The sequence below is a fragment of the Lontra canadensis genome, unplaced genomic scaffold (genome assembly GCF_010015895.1).
Source record: "Lontra canadensis isolate GAN:19392208 unplaced genomic scaffold, GSC_riverotter_1.0 scaffold3, whole genome shotgun sequence".
Lineage (NCBI taxonomy): Eukaryota > Metazoa > Chordata > Mammalia > Carnivora > Mustelidae > Lontra > Lontra canadensis.
The window spans coordinates 24,889,166-24,908,653 of record NW_022630997.1 but is presented as its reverse complement, the minus strand read 5'-3'; the positions used below and the strand labels follow the sequence as shown (position 1 = coordinate 24,908,653).

The window sequence follows — 19,488 nt, the reverse complement described above, 5'->3', positions numbered from 1 at the left end:
CTCCAGCTGTCAGGAGTAGCCCAGGTTAAAGCAGTGAGGTGAACTAAGCACCCTCAGCTGATTCAGATAGCACAGCAAGAAATGGAGAACATTCATCACCCCACTAGCTAGACAAACCAAAGTATGGGGAGAACAGTCTGTGCTGGGCTCACCTGTTCCTTCTATCTTCAGTTAAAAAAGAAGAGTAGAAAGGTAGTCAGGATCTTGGCAATGGCAGACATCAAAATTACTCACTCTTAGGCCACTCTGTTTTTGTGTGTGCAGAGTATTGCCCTCATCTCCCTGTCCTTTGTATAAGGTATCTGTCTCTCTGGAAACTTGTAGAACCATCTCTTTGTCTTGGACCTTCTGAAACTGTACAGAGCTGTGCTTGGTGTGGGTCTAGTTTCAACCCTTTTGCTCCATGTTTCATAGGCCTTTTTCATCTAGCAGTTCATGTCCTTGAATTTCAAGAAATTTCCTAGAAACTTTTTATTGATGGTTTCCTCCCATCTGTTTCTTTTATCCTTTCTTTCTGAATCTCTTATTATTCAAAAGCCAGACCTTCTGAATGTCTAGTTTTCTTATTATTTTTTTTTTTTTGCGTTTGTTTTCCATTTCTTTATCCTTTTGCTATATATTTTTGGGCATTTCCTCAAAACCCTTCTACTAAATATTTTGTTTCTGCTAATATTGTTTTAATGAACAAGAATTCTTTTTTCCCCTCTCTGAAATCTCTTTATTGATAGAACCCTCTTATTTCCTGGCTGTACTATCTTTTATTTTTATGTATGTATGCATGTATTTTAGTCTTGAGGGTTTTGGGGGGTATTGTTGTTGTTTTATGCTTATCATGCCGTGAATTCATAGGGAATGGGTTCCAGCAGCTCAGGCTCCTTTCCACTGGTTCTTACAAAATGTGCTTTGCTGGGTGGGACAGGCTGGTGCTTCAGTTGGACCCAAGTACCTTTCTCTTCAGCGTCCTTCTCTCTCTGATCATTTTCCTTCATGAGCTTCAAGAAGCTATCTCAGCTCTTTGAGTGCTTAATATGCTCAATATATACATTAATTCTCTTGGCAAGAATCTTGCCTTTAACTTCGTTCTTTACAACAATGCCAACAGCAAGCTGGGTAACACTGTAGACTCTTCCGGTTTTGCCATCATAACATCTGTGGGGCATTCCTTTTTGAACAGTGCCCATTTCCTTGATGGTGACAATATTATCTTTCTTGTAGATTGGCATTTATGTGGCCAAAGGATCAACTGCATGTTTTCTAAAAGGCCTAGAGAACGTATAGTGGGTGCCTTTCCGCTTCCCCTATGAGTTGATGATTTTGGCAAATTACTGGAAGATGGTATTTTCAGTGAAATGCTAGTGATAGGTTTTTACATTTTTTCCCCCTTCCCTGCATGATTTCTGACTCTTCCAGGCTGCTCTTGTTTATTTGCTTTGGTTTCTACAAAATTGGAATCCCTTAAAGGCTTGTTCATTCATATGATGGTGATTGATGCTGGCTTGAGGCTTGGACTTTAAATAGGTTCTAGCTGGAACACCTGCTCCTGGCCTTTTCATGGACTGCTTGGCTTCCTCGCAGCATGATGACTGGATTCCAAGGCCGAGCACCCCAAAAAGAGACACCCAAGCAAAAGTTGTATTGCCTTTTATGACCTAGTCCTATAATTTCACTCTGTCACAATTTTTCATTAGTGGGGACCCACTAGGGCTGGCCCATATTCCAAGGGAGAATAGTTAGGCTCCATCTTTTCATGGAGGAATATAAAAGAATTTATGGACTTATTTTAAAACAACCGCATCATGTGAATGTAAAATTCTGAAAGAGAATCCAGATCTTTTGACTCTTATTTTAGAACTTTCTCTTCTATCCTGTCGTAGGACAGGAAGTCATAACTAAAATCAGGTGTTTCGATGACATATGCATGGCGAGCTTCCATGCTGCTTCAATTTCTTGATCAGATGTCCCCATAGAGTTCACTCTTGGAATTTTTTTTTAAACTTTTTGTTTGGTTTTTAAGTCCTATCCATTTTGTTCTTAAGTAGTTGTAGAGATGGAAGTTAGAAATTATTAAACTAGTGATTTTCAAGCCTATTTTTATTTTTTATTTTCATAGCAAAATACTTTTTTGAATAGTAAATTTTCTCTTAAAGTGTCATTATATTAAGCAGAGAAAACTGAGCTGCTCTGAGTAAACCCGTCCACCAGCGCCAGTCCCATGAGGCGGCCCTTGAAGTTCTTTGGAACTTCGGGAACAACTGACTAAGGTTACCTCTTTTATTTTATAATGTCAAAATTGAGGTTTAATGAGTTTCAGTGACATGTCTAAAGTTATGAATGTTAGTAACTGAGCCAACAACAGGAACCAACAATAAGACCAAGCCCCTTATTTCCAAGGCTGGTGCTTTTTGTTGTTGTTGTTGTTACCTATCTGTTATTTACTTAATTACAAATTATTCATGATGAAGCTTAGAGTAGAGCATTTGGCAACAGTGTATCACCAGCAGCAAACCTTTTAAAACAGTAATTCCTTTCCAGCAGTAGAGGGACAAGGAATAGGCCCAGGGTCCTCCCACTGAACACCCAGCCTCCACAGAGACTCCTGTTTACCTTTGATGCTGTCGATGCCATCTGTGCTAGATGGCCAGGAACAACCTTCAGTGTCCTAATCATGCGGCCTATTTAAAATGTCAGTCTTAATTTTGGTGGCTACAGTTGTGGAAAACCACATATTACTAGTTTCCAACCAGAGTCAGCTTATGATAGCTTCTTGAAAACAATGAGTAAGCTGGCAAATTTGGCTGATAATCTCACACCATTCTACATAGTTGTATTATGATCTTCACAGTTTTTTTCAATGTACTTCCAGCCCCCACCAGAACCCTTATTCTTCTTGCACTAGTTTCAAGTGCAAGTTTTACTTAATGTTTCTAAGCAACCAACTAAAATTGGCAGCACTATATTAAAAGCAAGGGAAAATGATTACTGCTCATCAGTTTAGCACAGTGTTCCCAAGTATTGGCTGAATGAAACCAAAATGACAGGTTTTCACTGATAAATATATTTTGGCTTTTTTCAGTGTATTTACGGTATTCTATATTGCAGAAAAACCTGCATGTGATAGAACAAAGAATTGACTATTCTATTTATAATATCCGTTTGAGATTTAATTAATCTCTCATCACCACATTTATTGATTTTCTCTTTTGAATTAGATTTTAATAACCATCTGTGAGAACAGACTGAAAGTCTGTCTCTGGAAACAATGCCTTGATATTTAGGGACATGAGAGCAGCTGTGAGCTGTTGTTCTTCCTTTCTTAATAGCTGAATGTCACATCCTGTAGTTTGGCTTTCATTCACTAATGTAAGCAAAGGATCTGCCTTTCTTTCTGACTCAAGTTCCATTTACATAGTACGTTAACATTCTGTGTTACTTTTCAGTCCAAGTTACCTTGTGATCTAAAAATAAATCCTTTCTGGGCCTCTGGTTCTAATCTCACCCTATAATCCTCTTGGCCTTAGCATTACTATTTCTCTTATATAAGATCTTCCCACTCTCAGCCTTTGCCAAAATTCAGTTCTCCTACTAACTAAAATTCACTCTTCTTCCACCTCAGCATGGTATTAATAAAAATGAGTGGGTATAAAAATGTGTATATATGCTCTGTGAGTGAATAAGTTAATTTATATTTGAATGAGTCTGTGTGTATCTAATAGTGGGTGTTTATAGCCAGGTTGGGAAGGGTGTGTGGGAAGGGATAGGAAAGGGTGAGCCTGGTGAAGAGGAAGAGAGACTGTAGAGGAGCCTCAAGACAATAGTAACAAGACTAGTGTTGGAGAGAGGAGACTATCATCTGTTTCTTTGCTGCTGAGATGCCCATTTCTTTAAAGATTTCCAAACATAATAAGAAATCATATGTAGAGACATCTAATTTTATTTGCTAATGAATGGAACCTCTGTCCAATAGGTAACTAAAGTAAAAATGACTAGAAATGGGATATTTCCATATTTAATTAAAGGGTGTAAAAATCAGTTATAGCAGTGAATTAAAGAAATTTAATGTTTTATACTTTCAGCACCATTGTTCTCTCCTAATACTAAACAATGTTTTTCAGTGTGACCCTCAGACTGGCAGCATCAACATCATCTGGTAACATGTTAGATATACAGATTGTTGGGCCCCACGACAGACCTACTGAATCACAAACTTTGGGGATAGGCCTAGTAATCTGTGTTTTAACAGCTCTACAGGTGCTTCTGATATACAGTAAAGTTCAAAAATCATTGCTGTTAATTATAAGAAATTGGCATCTCTGTAGTATCTTCTAATATGAAAGATAATTTACTGTAAAATATACCCTAACACTAATGAAATTTATCTTAGTTTATTGAAGTTAGTGATAGATCCAAGAATAGATATTTGATGGGGATAGTGGATAAGGAAGAAAAGACCTTATAGCTATGTTCCTACTTTGATGATTGATATAGTTATGTTTGCTTAGTTGAAAATATATCCTGGTTACATAAAAGTAGAATTAAATTCTATGTATGTACATTTGACATTGTAGAATTTAGAATATATAAAATATTCACCTATTCTATTGGTTTGGAAGTATTAATAATTGAGAAAATACAATGGCCAAATAAAATGCCTAGTGGATAGGCTCAACAGCAGAATGAGGAGACAGAAATAAATGAGCTGAAATATGGAGCACATGGGTGTCTCAGTTGTTAAGCAGCTGCCTTTGGCTCTGTTCATGATCCCAGGGTCCTGGGATCGAGCCCCACACTGGGCTCCCTGCTCAGCGGGAACCCTGCTACTCCCTCTCCCACTCTCCCTGCTTGTGTTCCCTCTCTCGCTGTGTCTCTCTCTGTCAAATAAATTAATAAAATCTTTGAAAATTTTTTTTAAAAATGAGCTGGAATATAGTACAATAGAAATTACCCAGTTTGAGCAATAGACAGAAAATAGACTCAAAAGAGAACTTGAATTCTCTCAGAGACCTGTGGGACTGTAACAAAAGAGGTTACCTTGTCATTGTGTCTTGGAAAGACAGGAGAAAGAGGGTAGGCTGAAAAAGTACTCAGAAATGACTGAAAGCTTCCTGTATTTAGCAAGAGACATAAACCTACATGTTCAAGAAACTGAGCAAACCACATACAGGATAAACCCAGAGAAATATATGTCAAGACATATGATAATTAAACCTCTGAAAACCAGCCAGAGAAATACAACACCTTACCTTATAGAATAAGATAATCATAAACCGAGACCAGTGAAGAGATACAAAAGGTACAATTTCTATACTTCACTCCAACTGATAAAATGATAACACCAGTAGACTATGATAAGTTATGTGTATATAATATAATATTTAGAGCAACCTTTCAGAAACACCACAGATGAATCAAAATGGAATTCTAAAAAATGTTCAAGTAACTCACAAGAAGATAGGAAAAATTAAAAGAACAGAAAACAAAAAATAAAATGACAAACTTAAGCCCTAATGGATCAATAATTACATTAAATGTAAATGGTCTGAAATATATCAATTTAAAAAGATTGGCAGGGTAGATTAAAAATATGACCGAACTATATACTATCTACAAGAAACTCAACTCAAATGTAATAGTATAGGTTGATTGAAAGTAAAACAATGGGAAAATATATATAGTAGTGGCTATTAATAATATCAGATAAAGTAGACAAAGAAATTACTGGAGAGAGAAACAGGGACATTATATAGTGAAAAAATTGGAGTTGCAAGGGAATAATTAGAAATATTTTTTAAAATTTTAGAAATAAAACAGAAGGAGCACAAAAGCAAACGTACATACCAAATAATGACTCAAGAGAACTAGAAGATGAAAAGAAGGAAATGTTTAACATTTTAAAAGAAATGAAAAAAGAGCTAAAAAATTGAGAGAAATTAAAATTGAAATAGGCAGGGTCTAACATCTGGGTAACTGGAGCAAGGAAGGACTTGGTAAGAGTCTATTTCTCAACTGGTTAATGGTTTCAGAGGTCTTTATCTTATAATAACTCATTAAGCCATATATTCCTTTTATAAGATTTTTCTGTATTTGTTTTGTTTTATAGTTAAAAGATTATGAAATGCAACAAAAAGGCAAACAGTGAACTGGCAAATATTTGCAAAAAAGGAAAAAATAGAAAAATGTCATGAAAATTGATTTTTAAAAATTAAAACTATAATAAATTACAGAGGATGTAAATGAATGGTTTGCATATATTCAGAAAGGTAATAAACACTAAAAACTTTGAGTCTCACTGAAATACTTCCTGGAAGACAACTATCAGGAAAGAAAGAAAAGAAAGAAACTATATTACATCTGTGGATAACTTATAATTTAAGATATGGCCCAATATATGTTGTGGGTAAAGTTGGGGTTAGAAGGGGCTGGTTAGAGCCTTCAGTACGTGCCCTTTACTGTGGTAGGTTTTCTGTTGTATGATCTCAAGGTGAATGCAATACAAAATAACTCCCTTGTTTTCTGTTCATGTTGAGTAAGCCTGACATTTTATAATTTGGAAAATTTTTTACTATTAATTATATTGAATGCTTTTTTATACATCACAGTGAGAGACCTACCACCGATTTGCCTTGATGTTAGACAAAAACAGCGTGTTTCTATAGATGCATTACCATCTGAAATGAAGGCCCCAGTTCTTCCAGAATCTGTCCTTCCTAACCAGCCCAAAACTATGAAAGACTTTCAGTAAGTTTCAGCTCACTGTTATGGGAAGACATACAGTCATCTGCATGCCAGTACTCTATAACATTGTTGTGTGAGAAATTGATTGAACTTGAGGCTCTTTATAAGGCATTGGTCAAGAGTGAAGACATAAGACTAGATGTCTCAAGTTCAAGGTGAAAACAAATGTATAAATAACAGGTAAGGAGTGGATAATGTTGCAGCAAAAGAAACACTAAATAAGAGAATATGAATTAAAACAGACAAAAGGAGATAAAGATGGTGATAAAATAATAAAATGTTTCCTTTTTTAAAAATATGATTTCCTCTACTATGTGACACATAAACCATTAAAGATATGTCACTACTGAAAATGAATACTTGAAGGACTAAGTGTTAATAAGAAAGTAGAGACAGAGAATGTAAACAAAATCTCTCAAATTTGGCTAGTAAGGGAAAGAAAGTGTTAATTGTAAGGAGCATGTCAAGAATGACTTTTTTAAAAAGCAGGTAAATGGAAAGCTGAATTCATATCGTGATCCATTTAAGAATTATAGGTTCATAAACTATATTTATATTAACTGGAACATATTGTATTCAGCTTCAGTATTTCAAATTACATGTTTGGTGACATTTATTTTTAAAGAAGTAATGCTATTTTATCTGAATAATATTTCTATTTGCTACAATTAACGTTTGTTTTCATTTTAGGGAAGATATAGAAAAAGTTAAGTCATCGGGAGATTGGAAAGCAGTACATGATTTTTATCTAGCAACATTTGATTCTTTCCCAGAACTAAATGCTGCATTTAAGGTAATAAAACATAAAACACATTTTTCACTATTCGTTTTAAATTTTCCTAAAAAAATACAATAACTTAGCTCTTTTTCTACATGATATTGACTTAAGCAGCTGTTTAAACAAACATATATATTAATTTCAGAAAGTATACATATCACAAATAAGTGTTACTTAAGTGATATCTTGAAGATTGTTTGCATTTGTACTAATGATGTTTGACTCCTTTCTTTCAGTTTTAAAAACAAAGTGATTATTCTGGCTAGTTGAACATGATAATAAAAATAAATAAATATAAAAAACAAAGTGATTAAAATAATTCTTATACATTCATTTTTCTTTCTACCAACTTTACCCGAAAGTTCTTTTTCATCACCCTACTAAAAATATTAGAAATTATGAAAGAATAGTTATGGTTCAAAATTACTAAGAACAGTCCTTTAATGTTACATACACTTAAATCATTAACTGAATTTGCAGAAAGATGCCACCGCCTCCTTTAATACCATTGAAGATTCTGGGATTAATGCTAAATTTGTGAATGCTGTATATGATGCCTTACTTAATACTGTAAGTATTAATAATGAACAGATGGAAACAGTATAATTCTTTGTTTCTTTTGTATTTCAAAAGCAGCCACACAAATATTGTAATAATCAGCTTATAATTATATAATTGTATAGTAAATTTAATTGGAATTCTCAGAAAGTTAGATATTTTTTATTTTTTTAATTAAATGAGAATTAAGCAGAAAATACTTTTTTGTCCAGTCCTTTAGGATGGCTCACTGAAATAAAATCATGCTTCACTTAGGCAGCAAAGGGAGATAAATTATTTGATTGTTTTGGCATTGTGCTGAATCTATCGTGGTTCTCAAATTTTACTATGTATCAGAATCACAGGAAGGGCTTCTTAGAATACAGAGTTTCAGATTCAGTAGGTCTGGGGTAGAGCCCAAGCATTTGTGTTTCTAACAAGTGTCCAGGGACCACATTTTGAGAACCACTAGTGCTATAGATGAATTTGTGAAGAGTTGACATTTTTTTTAATCCATAAGCATGGTATATCCCTCCAATTACTTAGATCTTCTTTAGTTTTTCTTGGTGATACTTAGTGGTTTTCTCTATAAATGTCTTACACATATCTTGTTACATTTAGTACTAGTACTTGATTTTTTTATGCTATTGTGGCTTTCATTTTCTAATTACTAGTATATAGAAATACTCTCATATATTTATCTTTATTTACCCTGCCAAATTCACTCATTAATTCTAATAGTGCATCAGTAGATTTATTTGGATTTTCTATATAGAGAGTCCTATCGTTTGTGAAAAATGAGACTTTTCACCTCTTCAGTCCTTTTATCTTGCATGTATGGATGGATAGATGTTAAGTATTTGCCTTATTGCTCAGGCTAAGACCTCTTGTAAAATTCTAAATAAAAGAAGAAATAGCAAATATCTTTGTCTTTTTCCTAATTTCGGTACTTTACTCTTAAATACATGAAAAGGTACCTAATAATTGTCATGAGAGAAATGTAAATAACATTACACATCTGTTCAAAAGGAGTAAAAAGTTTTTAAGTACTGAATTGGCAATATTGTGGAGCAACTGGAACTTTCATACCCTAATGAGGTAAGTATAAACTAGTACAACTGCTTTGGAAAATTGCTGGCATTATTTACTAATACTAAGCATATACATATACTGTGACCCAAAATGTTACACTCCTAGGACATTTGTCTGACCTCTTTTGACTTGGAATGATGTCAGTGTCTTATAGACACTAAAAAATTAAATCTACAACATAAGGGGAAAACTCTCTAAAATGGAAATAAGATTTTTTTTTAAGTAATTGAATTGTTAAACTATATAGGAATGTTACTTTATACCTTTTCCAAATCCAGTAATGAATTTCATTGTACTTAATGTACTTAATTTCATTGTACTTAATAATGAATTATGATCTACCTGCTAATTATAACTTGTTACCAATAGTAATAAGTATATTTAATATATGCAGTCATTTTATATTGTTAAACATGCTACTCTCTGACTCGTGTTCATGATTTTATCCTGCCAATCCAGGGAAAGGAAATTTTTTTCAGTTATATAAAACTGATGGTGGTCATCAAAGGGCCACCGTATACGTTTGTGTGGTTTGTATGCACGGCACATTCCGGGGGCATTCTAATTGTAATCTATGTCATTGGTGCTCTAGCCCTCTCAAATGTGAAAATCATACCACCATAAGTGGCAGTCCTCAGTCAGCAAGTCTGATTTCACTATTGAAACACATCTATAAATGTAATTAACATGTAAAAGTGACCTAAGTACCTAATCCTAATTATTTTATGGTTTTCTTTTCCCTATAGCCTCAAGACATTCAGAAGACAGTATTGAAGGGAATCATTAACAGCCTATTACAAGAATGGAAAGGGTAATTTTAACTAATATTTAGCTAATCAATATAGATATTAATTTCCACATCCCATACATCTTTAATATATATGCGTGCATTTTACTCTCAGAAAAGATCTTAGTTGTTTTAAAAACAGAGATCTGAAATTATAAACTATTCATGGCAAAAAAAAAAAAAAAAGCACTTATGACAAAGCTTTTTAATGAGATTTCTGACTTCTCAGGAGGGTCTATATGTGGGCCTCACAGGATCTGTGAATCCTTTAAAATTATATATAAAAGTTGTTATGTACAGATATATGTATGTTATAAAAATGGGATGGGTAGTTACATTAGTAACCTAGAATTAAATCTATGGACATTAAATTTAGCTTTGGATTTCTTGGTAGCTAGAGCAAAATCTTTCTTCTTTCTAATATAAGGAAATGTAAGTTTGGCTACTGAAATATTTTTTTCCTGAAACTAAATCTTGAATCATTATATAAGGAATGATGGCAATGTAATTGATAATATTAGAATATCCCTGGATATGCAGAATACAACAATATACTTTGAAAAGTCCATATTATCTAAATTGATATTATTTAAGTAGCATATAACTTAAATAATAGCTTCTACTAAAGCCAAAGGAATAACATTAAATTATAATTCAAATGTTTATATTAAGTCCCATTTAAAAATAATATCAAAATTATTAAATGTTAAGGGATACCCGAGTGGCTCTGGCAGTTGAACATCTGACTCTTGGTTTCGGCGCAGGTCATGGGATCCAGCCCCACATCGGACTCCGTACCAGTGAGGATCTGCTTGAGATTCTCTCCCTCTGCCCACCTCCCATTCATGTGTGCGCTCTCTCAAATAAATAAATAAATATTTTAAAAAATTATTAAATGTTAAACATACCCCATATTTTTAAATAACATTGCTCTGATTTTCAAAGAAATTCATGGTTATTACAGAAAACCTAGAAAAGTCACTGCTAGTATTATAAAAAAAGTAAACATGTTAACGTTTTGCCATCTTTGCGTTTCTGGTCATCTTTTTGAAACAACTGAAATCATACTGTATAGTTTGATAGATTTTTAACAGTATTTTTCCTAATTTGTCATTACAGTTATAAATTTGCATTTTCCTTAAATTGTGTGATTTTGGTTGAACCCATAGTGCTTCACTGAAAATGAAGAGAGATTTAGAGTGTGGGAGAGCTCCTGAGAGGAGGAAGCCCAATGGCCTAACCCCGCTCGGGTCTGAGTCCCCTCCAATAAGCACACTCTCACCACTTTCCAACCGTGCTCCTCAGAAGTGTGCCTGAGACAGATTAAATGGTAGTTCAGTGTGATTTATCTATCAAAGTAGCATGTGATCTTTACCCAAAAATCTTGTTTTATTTTGGATTTTTTTATAACAACAATGAGATCTAAAGTTTACTGTTTATTATTAAGGGCTAGGCTCCTTTCTAACAATCTTCTGTGTATTTCTCATTGAATCTTCACTGCAATTTTATGAAATATGTAATATGATTATTTTCATTTCACAATGAAGGAAACAATTTACAGAATAGTTGAAGAAATTGCCCCAATTAACACAGTAAGTGCCTGAGTCAGGATTAGAACCTAAGCAGTCTGGCGAACAGCCTGTGATCTCAACTACAACTTCAATACCCAGAGCTATGTGCTACATTAAAATAGTAGTACATGGGACAGGAACTTGGAAATTGTTATGGTATTGCTATAAAATGGGAAAAATAGGGCTCGCCTATCACCAGGAATTTTAATATTTATGAATTGCCTTGAGTGTTTTACAATATTTTCAAATTGGGGCACCTGGATGGCTCAGATGGTTAAGTGTCTGCCTTTGGCTCAGATCATGATCTCTGGGTCCTGGGACAGAGCCCCATGTTAGGGTCTCTGCTCAGTGGGGAGCCTTCTTCTCCCTCTCCCTCTGCCTCTCCCCCTGCTTGTTCTCTCTCTATGTCCCTATCTCTCTCTCTCATAAATAAAATCTTGAAAATAAATAAATAAAAGTATTTTCAAATGTAATTTCTAAAACATAACAGTAGTCCCATATAGAAAATGGTCTGACGATTATGTAGAAATTATAGACAGAAATAGTTTAGATTTGATTTAAACCTGAACAGTTTAAATCATTATTCAATCAAGATAATTCTTCCACAAAGAAATGTTACTAAATATATTTATATATATTTATATAATTTATATATATATGTATATATATATACAAATGTCAAATTTTAACACATGTTATCTATTTATATTTCAGACTATGTAGCTTTACATTTTGTAAAGATCATTTTGTACATTTGGGGCAGTGGTTTATGTTTTCAGATTTATTTTGTAACTATAACAGAAAAATAAGTAATCATTTGGTCATTTTATTTTCTTAAAGGAAATAAGGAGATACTGGGAGGTGAACCTTTTTTTCCCCAGCATTTAATTTTGAAAAATTTCAAGCCACAGAAAAGTTAATGAGAACTCATATACCTTTCACCGAGATTTACCAGTTATTAATTTTATGCCACATTTGCTTTTTGCTTTTTCTTCCTGTGGGTGTGAGTGTATGCATAATTATTTCTTTTAGTAAATGGAAGACATCATGACGCTTAACCTCGAATTGCTTCAGCATATATTTCTCAGTAATCTTTTCCTACATAACCGTAACACGGTATCACACCAAACAAATTTAATTTTTTTTCTTATAGTAGTCTCTAAAATGCAGTCCACATTTAAATTACCCCAGTTGTCTCAAAAGTGTTCTTTAGGGGGCACCTGGGTGGCTCAGTGGGTTAAAGCCTCTGCCTTGGGCTCAGGTCATGATCCCAGAGTCCTGGGATCGATCCCCTCATGGGCTCTCTGCTCCGCAGGGAGTCTGCTTCCTCCTCTCTCTCTCTGCCTGCCTCTCTGCCTACTTGTGATCTCTCTCTCTCTCTCTGTCAAATAAATAAAATCTTTAAAAAAAAAAAGTGTTCTTTAATATCTGGGTTTTGGACCCAGTCAAGGATCATGAATTGAATCTGGTAATCATATAGGTAAACCACTATTAATTCAAGAAGTTACTTCAGGGTATTTGTGAGAGTCCATTCAATAGATCCTGAGAAGGTGAAAAAGAAACACTCATCAGCTTTGGGAATAACAAAAACTCTTGGTCAAATCTGATGATGTGAAAATCCAGATTTATATGGGGAAAAAATTACAAATCAGTTACTTCTCAAAGGTATTCAAATATGAATTTAATTTCAAATTTAATTAGACACATACTAGATGCATTTACCATGTGATTTGATTTGCAGACATTTCTGTATCATTTCATAAATAGATAAATACAAGCATATTTTCTTTCTTTAGTGCATCAGTATTTTTAAGTGAGATACAACTATCCTTTATTAAAACAAAAATGTAAGTACTCTAAAATTGTTGATTTTTTTAAAGATTTTATTTATTTATTTGATAAACAGAGATTATAAGTAGAGAGGCAGAGAGAGAGGAGGAAGCAGGTTACCTGCTGAGCAGAAAGCCCGATGCGGGGCTCAATCCCAGGACCCTGAGATCATGAGCTGAGCCGAAGGCAGAGGCTTTAACCTACTGAGCCACCCAGGTGCCCCAAAATTGTTGATTATTTATCAGGCTCTTAATTCCTTCCTGAGTTAGTCATGATATTTACCTCATAAAACATTATAGCCTATTTAATTTACCTTTCTTTTTTAAGATTTTATTTGTTTATTTGAGAGAGAGAAATCATGTGAGAGCATGAGTTGGGGGGAGGGGCAGAGAGAGAATCTCAAGCAGACCCCATGCTGAGTTCAGAGCCTGACACAGGGCTCCATCTCACAACCTGAGACTGTGACCCAAGCTGAAATCAAGAGTCATGCTTAACCAAGTGAGCCACCCATGCGCCCCTACTTAACTCATCTTTTAGGTGTCTTCAGAACCAGCCAAGAGTAAGCACAGAAGAACCTATATTCCCAGCATACTATGAATATGTTACTGTCTTAGTAATCATACATATTAATTCTCATTTTTGGCTTTTACCAGCTCAGTTCTCACAAAAACATGTATCATTTTTTGTTAGCTGCTATAAGATTAAATACTAATCTGTAATCAATTATGCATATTTCTTTTACAGTCCACGAACAAAAGATGATCTTAGAGCATATTTTATACTTTTACAGGTAAGAAAGCGAGAATTGAAGTTGTCTAATTCAGATCTCCCTCTATGCATGTGTTAAGGGAAATGAAATCAAGTACTAAGTATTGATTTGTGCAACATTATTGATAGTTTTTAGATTATAGTGTAACCAGAGCATTAAGGTTATAACAAATAAACAATGGGAAGCTAAATTATCTTTTGGATTAAAATTTTAATTCAGTTCTTGCCTTTCTGCTGTAATATCGGGATCAAGCAGAATGGAAGCATCTCTGCTTCATCCAGTCAACCTCTTATAACTAGCTTTAATGGGCTTCAGAACTTTCTTTTATTTCCCAACTAGTAGGTTTCTAACTTCTCTAGGTATTTTAAATAAATGCTTCCATTAGAATTCTAATGGAGAAATCAAGGTGGTTGCTTATGTTTGCTGAAGCAAAGGTGATGAACTTTTTCCTCTTGTGAGATATAGATTCGTAGATACAAGAAAATAAGGTCCAGACAAATAATAAGCAATTTTTAGTTTGTATTATTTTCTGAGAAAGAAGTATGTTATTACATAGCCAGCTTACTGCTTTTGTATTAGTCTTTACAACTTACAAAAGCTGTTTGTGTATATTATTATCTCATTTAAAGGTAAACCATTATGTTAAGTAAGGTGAAGTGTTTAGTTAAATATTATGTCCAATAAAAGGAAATATGCACATTAGGAATAAAAAGGGAAGAAAGGAAAAAAGTAAAAGTGGGAAAAATGCAAGTAGACAAGAGGTAGTGGAAAGATACAAGAAAGGAAAGTAGAGAAGTAGGAAGGACAAAAGCAAAATGAGAAGAAAGGGAGGAAATGTATGTAGATAGTAAAAGCTAGAGAAATGACAAGTGAAGTTCAGATTTTTTTAGTGAGTCTGTGTGCCAGCCAAAAGCTCTGCCCTTGACACTGTCTCAGGAGCACCATCAGGTGAGGCTGTCTGCCGGAGGCAGTCAGTTTCAAAGAATACATGGTGCTCTCTTAGCTGCCACAATTTCAGTTTATTTTTCAGTAATACTCACTTTTTCTGTGAAGCTCTGAAATGCACATAGTGATAAGAGTTTAGGTTGTAGAGACGTAACTAGAGGCTTTAAGCACTCCTTCAGTGTCCCTTTGACATTTGAAAGTTGTCAGACGCTGTGTTGTGGCTCTCTCCTTACTTGTTCTTTGTGAGACGTGCCACTAATTCATTTCACAGTGGCAGAGGTTTCACAACCAGCTCTTACTTACTTTTTTTGGCATTCTTTTTTTCTTTAATCAAGGAAGAACAGGTTTTTTGTTTAATTGGATAATAGTGATTACCATGGAGCTAGGAGCCTTACATACATTTTCTTTTTTACTACTTAAGTAAGATAGATACTATCATTCCTATTTTAGAGATGGGGAAATTGAGACTCAAAGTTTAAGGAACATGCCTAAGTGGTAGAATCAGCCCTCAGGCCCAGATCTGTCTTAATTTCGAAGCCCATGCTCTTTCTGCTATACCACAGCCAAAAATCAAAGTTTCTGTTAATTAAACAATTAAACAAATAGATTATTGTTTTTACAGGTTTTCACCCAGTATTTCATAATCTCAAATTTAGTTTCCTAATTTACCACTTAGCTCATTAAGCTTAGTGTCTTTCCTTTCATGTTAACAAAATTTTAACACAATTATCTTTAATATCTTTTTCAGAATCCTCAATTTAATAATACATCTACGTATGTCATCTATGCTCACTTGCTACGACAGATAGCTACCTTAGTGGAAGCTGATCATCATTTCCTAGTTCACTGGTTTAAAAAGTAAATCATTCTATCATATTAATAAGAACTCGTATAATCGTACAGTTTCAAGTTTGATATTAGTGATTTTATAATAAACTATATTTAAATGTTTTCAGGTCTCTAGAAATGATCTTCTAATTAACAGTACTTCAAAGCCAATTATAAACATATCCTTTAGTACCACCGAGAGAGTAATTAAAAATCTATCTTTAAAGCAAGTAACCATTTTGCTGGTGCAAACTGTTGTTGAGGTTTCTATCCACTGCTTGCTTTTATTACACAGCACCTGCCTGTCAGTGGTTTTCTTATATCTGAAAGTGGTGACTGGATTTTCTCAGATACTGTTTCAATTTGTGTCTTTTTATTTCCTATTTTTGTCAATCAGTCTCACCATTACTTACATAGTGCCTTTTCCTTACCTAATAATGTCATCATAAACTATAGCTTAGCCATCAGTATCAATTTATAAAACAATACAGTCTGGTTTTTCATAGAGCTGTACTCACATAAACAATGACTTTTCTCCATGATTGAGAAAATGTTAGAGGCAAAATATTTTCAGAATTAATTTTAAATACAGTCAGTTCTCATTATTCATGATATTTATGTTCTATAAAGTTACTACTAACACTGAAGTAATGGATACCGAATCACTGATCCTTTAGGACATAACAGGGTTAGGCTCCTATGAGCTGCTGGTCATAGTATTCCCATCAACTGATGAATACATGATCTCATTTTTAAAGCATTGTATGTAAAGACATCTTATTTGATAGAAGTTGTGGATTCATTAGCCTTGAACTTGCGACCAACAGCACTATGACTAATGTTTGAACCAATTTTATCTGACACAAGTTTATTCTCCATAAGGTACCTCACATTCCTCTTGTATTTGAGAACAATAGACAGAACTTTAGCACTACATTTTGGGAGCCATTTTAAAACACCAGAATTACTAACAAAAAAGCACAAAAGTGTGGAAAACATGACACTAAGTAAACTGTGTAAAGAATACTCATTTATGGTATGGGAGCTAAAATAAGAAGGCAGAGTGTTTCTTTGTTCGACCTCAGCTGGGAATATGCACATCTGCAAATGACCATGACTGAAAGCTCCACTAATACTGATTTTGGGGTTGCAATGAAATTTTAGCAAGTAGGCAAATTTGCAAATACTGAGTCTAAATATAACAAGGATTGACTGAATATTGAAAGCTGTAAGAATGAAATGCTTAATGCTAATGTTACAGTAATTTTGGTGTTTATTTCTTATTTAAGAAACAATACTCCAGGTAAGATTTTGCATCTTTTCAAATATTTGGCAACTTAAGAAGTAGAGTTTGGGGGGATATTCTATAATTTTATGTGGACAGGATACACTTGATATCTAACATATTGCCAAAATAGAAAATGTGATTTGATTGGAATTGTTTCAAAATCTTTACCAGATTATCCCAGAAGAGGTTCAAACAATTGGTAGAGAGATTGCTGCAATTTATTTCTTTGCGCCTGTTTCCTGCAAAGCCTGAAGAATTTCCACCTATAACAAAGTGTTCCTGGTGGATCCCATCAGCATCCAAAGTGTTGGCTTTACTTAGTAGGTTTTATTACTCTTTCTTCTCTTTTGTTAGATATTAGGGACATTTCTATAAGGATCCCAGAGTACTGTAGAGGCTTTCTTAAATTTTAAAACCTTCCTTTGAAGTGAAGAGTTGTAATTTATTTCCTGTTTTGATAATGAATTTCACATTTACTGTATAAGCATGAAAAAGCTTTATGCATTTTATTGGGCAGTATTCTGTGTTCTGGCCATCTTCTGCATTTGACCTACTAAGTAGAGACCTCTAAGAAAGCAGGAACTTGTGTCGATTCCCAAGAACTTCTAGGAGAGAACACACTGATGGGAAAGTATGTGAGGCGGTGCTCACCTGTATACTCCCTTTACTATACTCTTCTAATCCCTACCACAAGTTTTTTATAAAAGTAAGAAATGATTGGCTGTATCTGAACCACCATTTTTTTTTTTTAAGATTTTATTTATTTGAGAGAGAGAGAAAGAACATGAGCAGGGGAAGGGGCAGAGGAAGTAGGCTCCCCGCTATGCAGAGAGCCCAGGTTGCAGGCTAGATCCCAGGACTCTGAGATCATAACCTGAGCTGAAGGCAGGCACTTAACCTACTGAGCCACCCAGGCATTCCCCTGAACCACAATTTGAAACTACTTTTTAAATTTGGAGCTATAGGGGCGCCTGGGTGGCTCAGTGGGTTAAAACCTCTGCCTTCGGCTCAGGTCGTGATCCTGGGGTCCTGGGATCGAGCCCCACATCGGGCTCTCTGCTCGGCGGGGAGCCTGCTTCTCCCTCTCTCTCTCTGCCTACTTGTGATCTCTGTCTGTCAAATAAATAAATAAAATCTTTAAAAAAATTTTTTTGGAGCTATAGTTGCTTAAAATGGGAATTTCTAGATAAAGGCTATCTGGTGAGCATTAAAATGCTCTTGTTAGAATGAATCATGCACATGTTAGAAAAGATCATTGTTAGAATTTATCTTCACAGATACTGCAAACAGTTTGGTTCATCCTCCCCTTATTCCTTATACTGATTTCTATAATTCAACATTGGATCACATTGATCTCATGGAAGAATACCACACCTGGCAGAGCTTTGGAAACTCTCACAGGTACAATCAGAAGCTCATTTTGATTACTTACTTAAATGAAATACTACTCAAAATAATGAGTGGATGTTTGTATAAATAAATTTAAGTATGCACATAACTTTGTATATAAACTTATAGTTTAGATAGCCAGCCTTGAAACATCATTATATTTCTTAAAGCATTTTCTTTTTCTTACATCTTGAATTTGTGTACATGTTAATTTGGTTTTAGTTTAACAGCATCTTCTTTAGAAGGGAAAAGTTCTATCTTAGTGTGTAAGTTTCTTATATCTTCTTCTTCTATATGCTACCATCCAGTACAGGGGTCACAAACTTTCTCTATAAAGTACTAGATGGTAAATATTTTTGGCTCTTTGGACTATACGAACTCTGGTATACCACTGTAACACAGAAACAATGTTAGACAATATGTAAATAAAAAAGTGTGTCTGTCTCAGAAAACTTCCTGTACACAGGTGGTAGACCATATTTATCCCATGGGCCATAGTTCGCCAATGCCTGTTCCAAAACAGTGATTATACACATGCATATATACACATGTACAGTTCTCTCCTTTTCTCCTTCATTCTGTCCCTTATACACAATATAGAAAGAATGGGAGTTTATAGCAAAAGGACTTCGCCTCAAATTATTTATTATAGTAGTGTAATAGGTTTTCAAAAAGCTTGACCAAATTCTTTAATATACTGTACCTATATCCACACTCACAGTTTGGATTAAACCAGCATGACTAACCCAAACATAATTTATTCCCAGACCATGTGATATCTTGGAAAGTGTGTCTGTTCTAAAGGAGACTTAAGAGCTATGGTAGGGATATAAGTAATCTCGAAATCCCAGATTAGTTTATAAATTGGTTCAATCTGCCAGGGACCCTTTTTATCAGAATTGGCCAAAACCATAGACTGGCCTTCTGGACATATCTCTGTCC

General features: G+C 34.4%; 1 protein-coding gene and 1 pseudogene across 3 annotated transcripts in view; one reads left to right on the top strand and one right to left on the bottom strand.

Moving 5' to 3' along the window:
* Nucleotides 1-19,488, top strand: part of HECTD2 (HECT domain E3 ubiquitin protein ligase 2) — a 71,909-nt gene that overhangs the window by 29,492 nt on the left and 22,929 nt on the right. For all 3 annotated transcript variants that reach the window (XR_004380195.1, XM_032836586.1, XM_032836595.1), the window contains exons 3-10: nucleotides 6,597-6,735; nucleotides 7,423-7,525; nucleotides 7,991-8,080; nucleotides 9,886-9,950; nucleotides 14,072-14,117; nucleotides 15,790-15,899; nucleotides 17,329-17,477; nucleotides 18,435-18,558. Coding sequence is in view for 2 of the 3 variants with exons in the window: in XM_032836586.1 (XP_032692477.1) it covers nucleotides 6,597-6,735; nucleotides 7,423-7,525; nucleotides 7,991-8,080; nucleotides 9,886-9,950; nucleotides 14,072-14,117; nucleotides 15,790-15,899; nucleotides 17,329-17,477; nucleotides 18,435-18,558 (826 nt within the window). In the remaining variant the exon portion in view is untranslated. The remainder of the gene's footprint in view (nucleotides 1-6,596; nucleotides 6,736-7,422; nucleotides 7,526-7,990; nucleotides 8,081-9,885; nucleotides 9,951-14,071; nucleotides 14,118-15,789; nucleotides 15,900-17,328; nucleotides 17,478-18,434; nucleotides 18,559-19,488) is intronic.
* On the bottom strand, nucleotides 831-1,322 carry LOC116879744 (annotated as a pseudogene).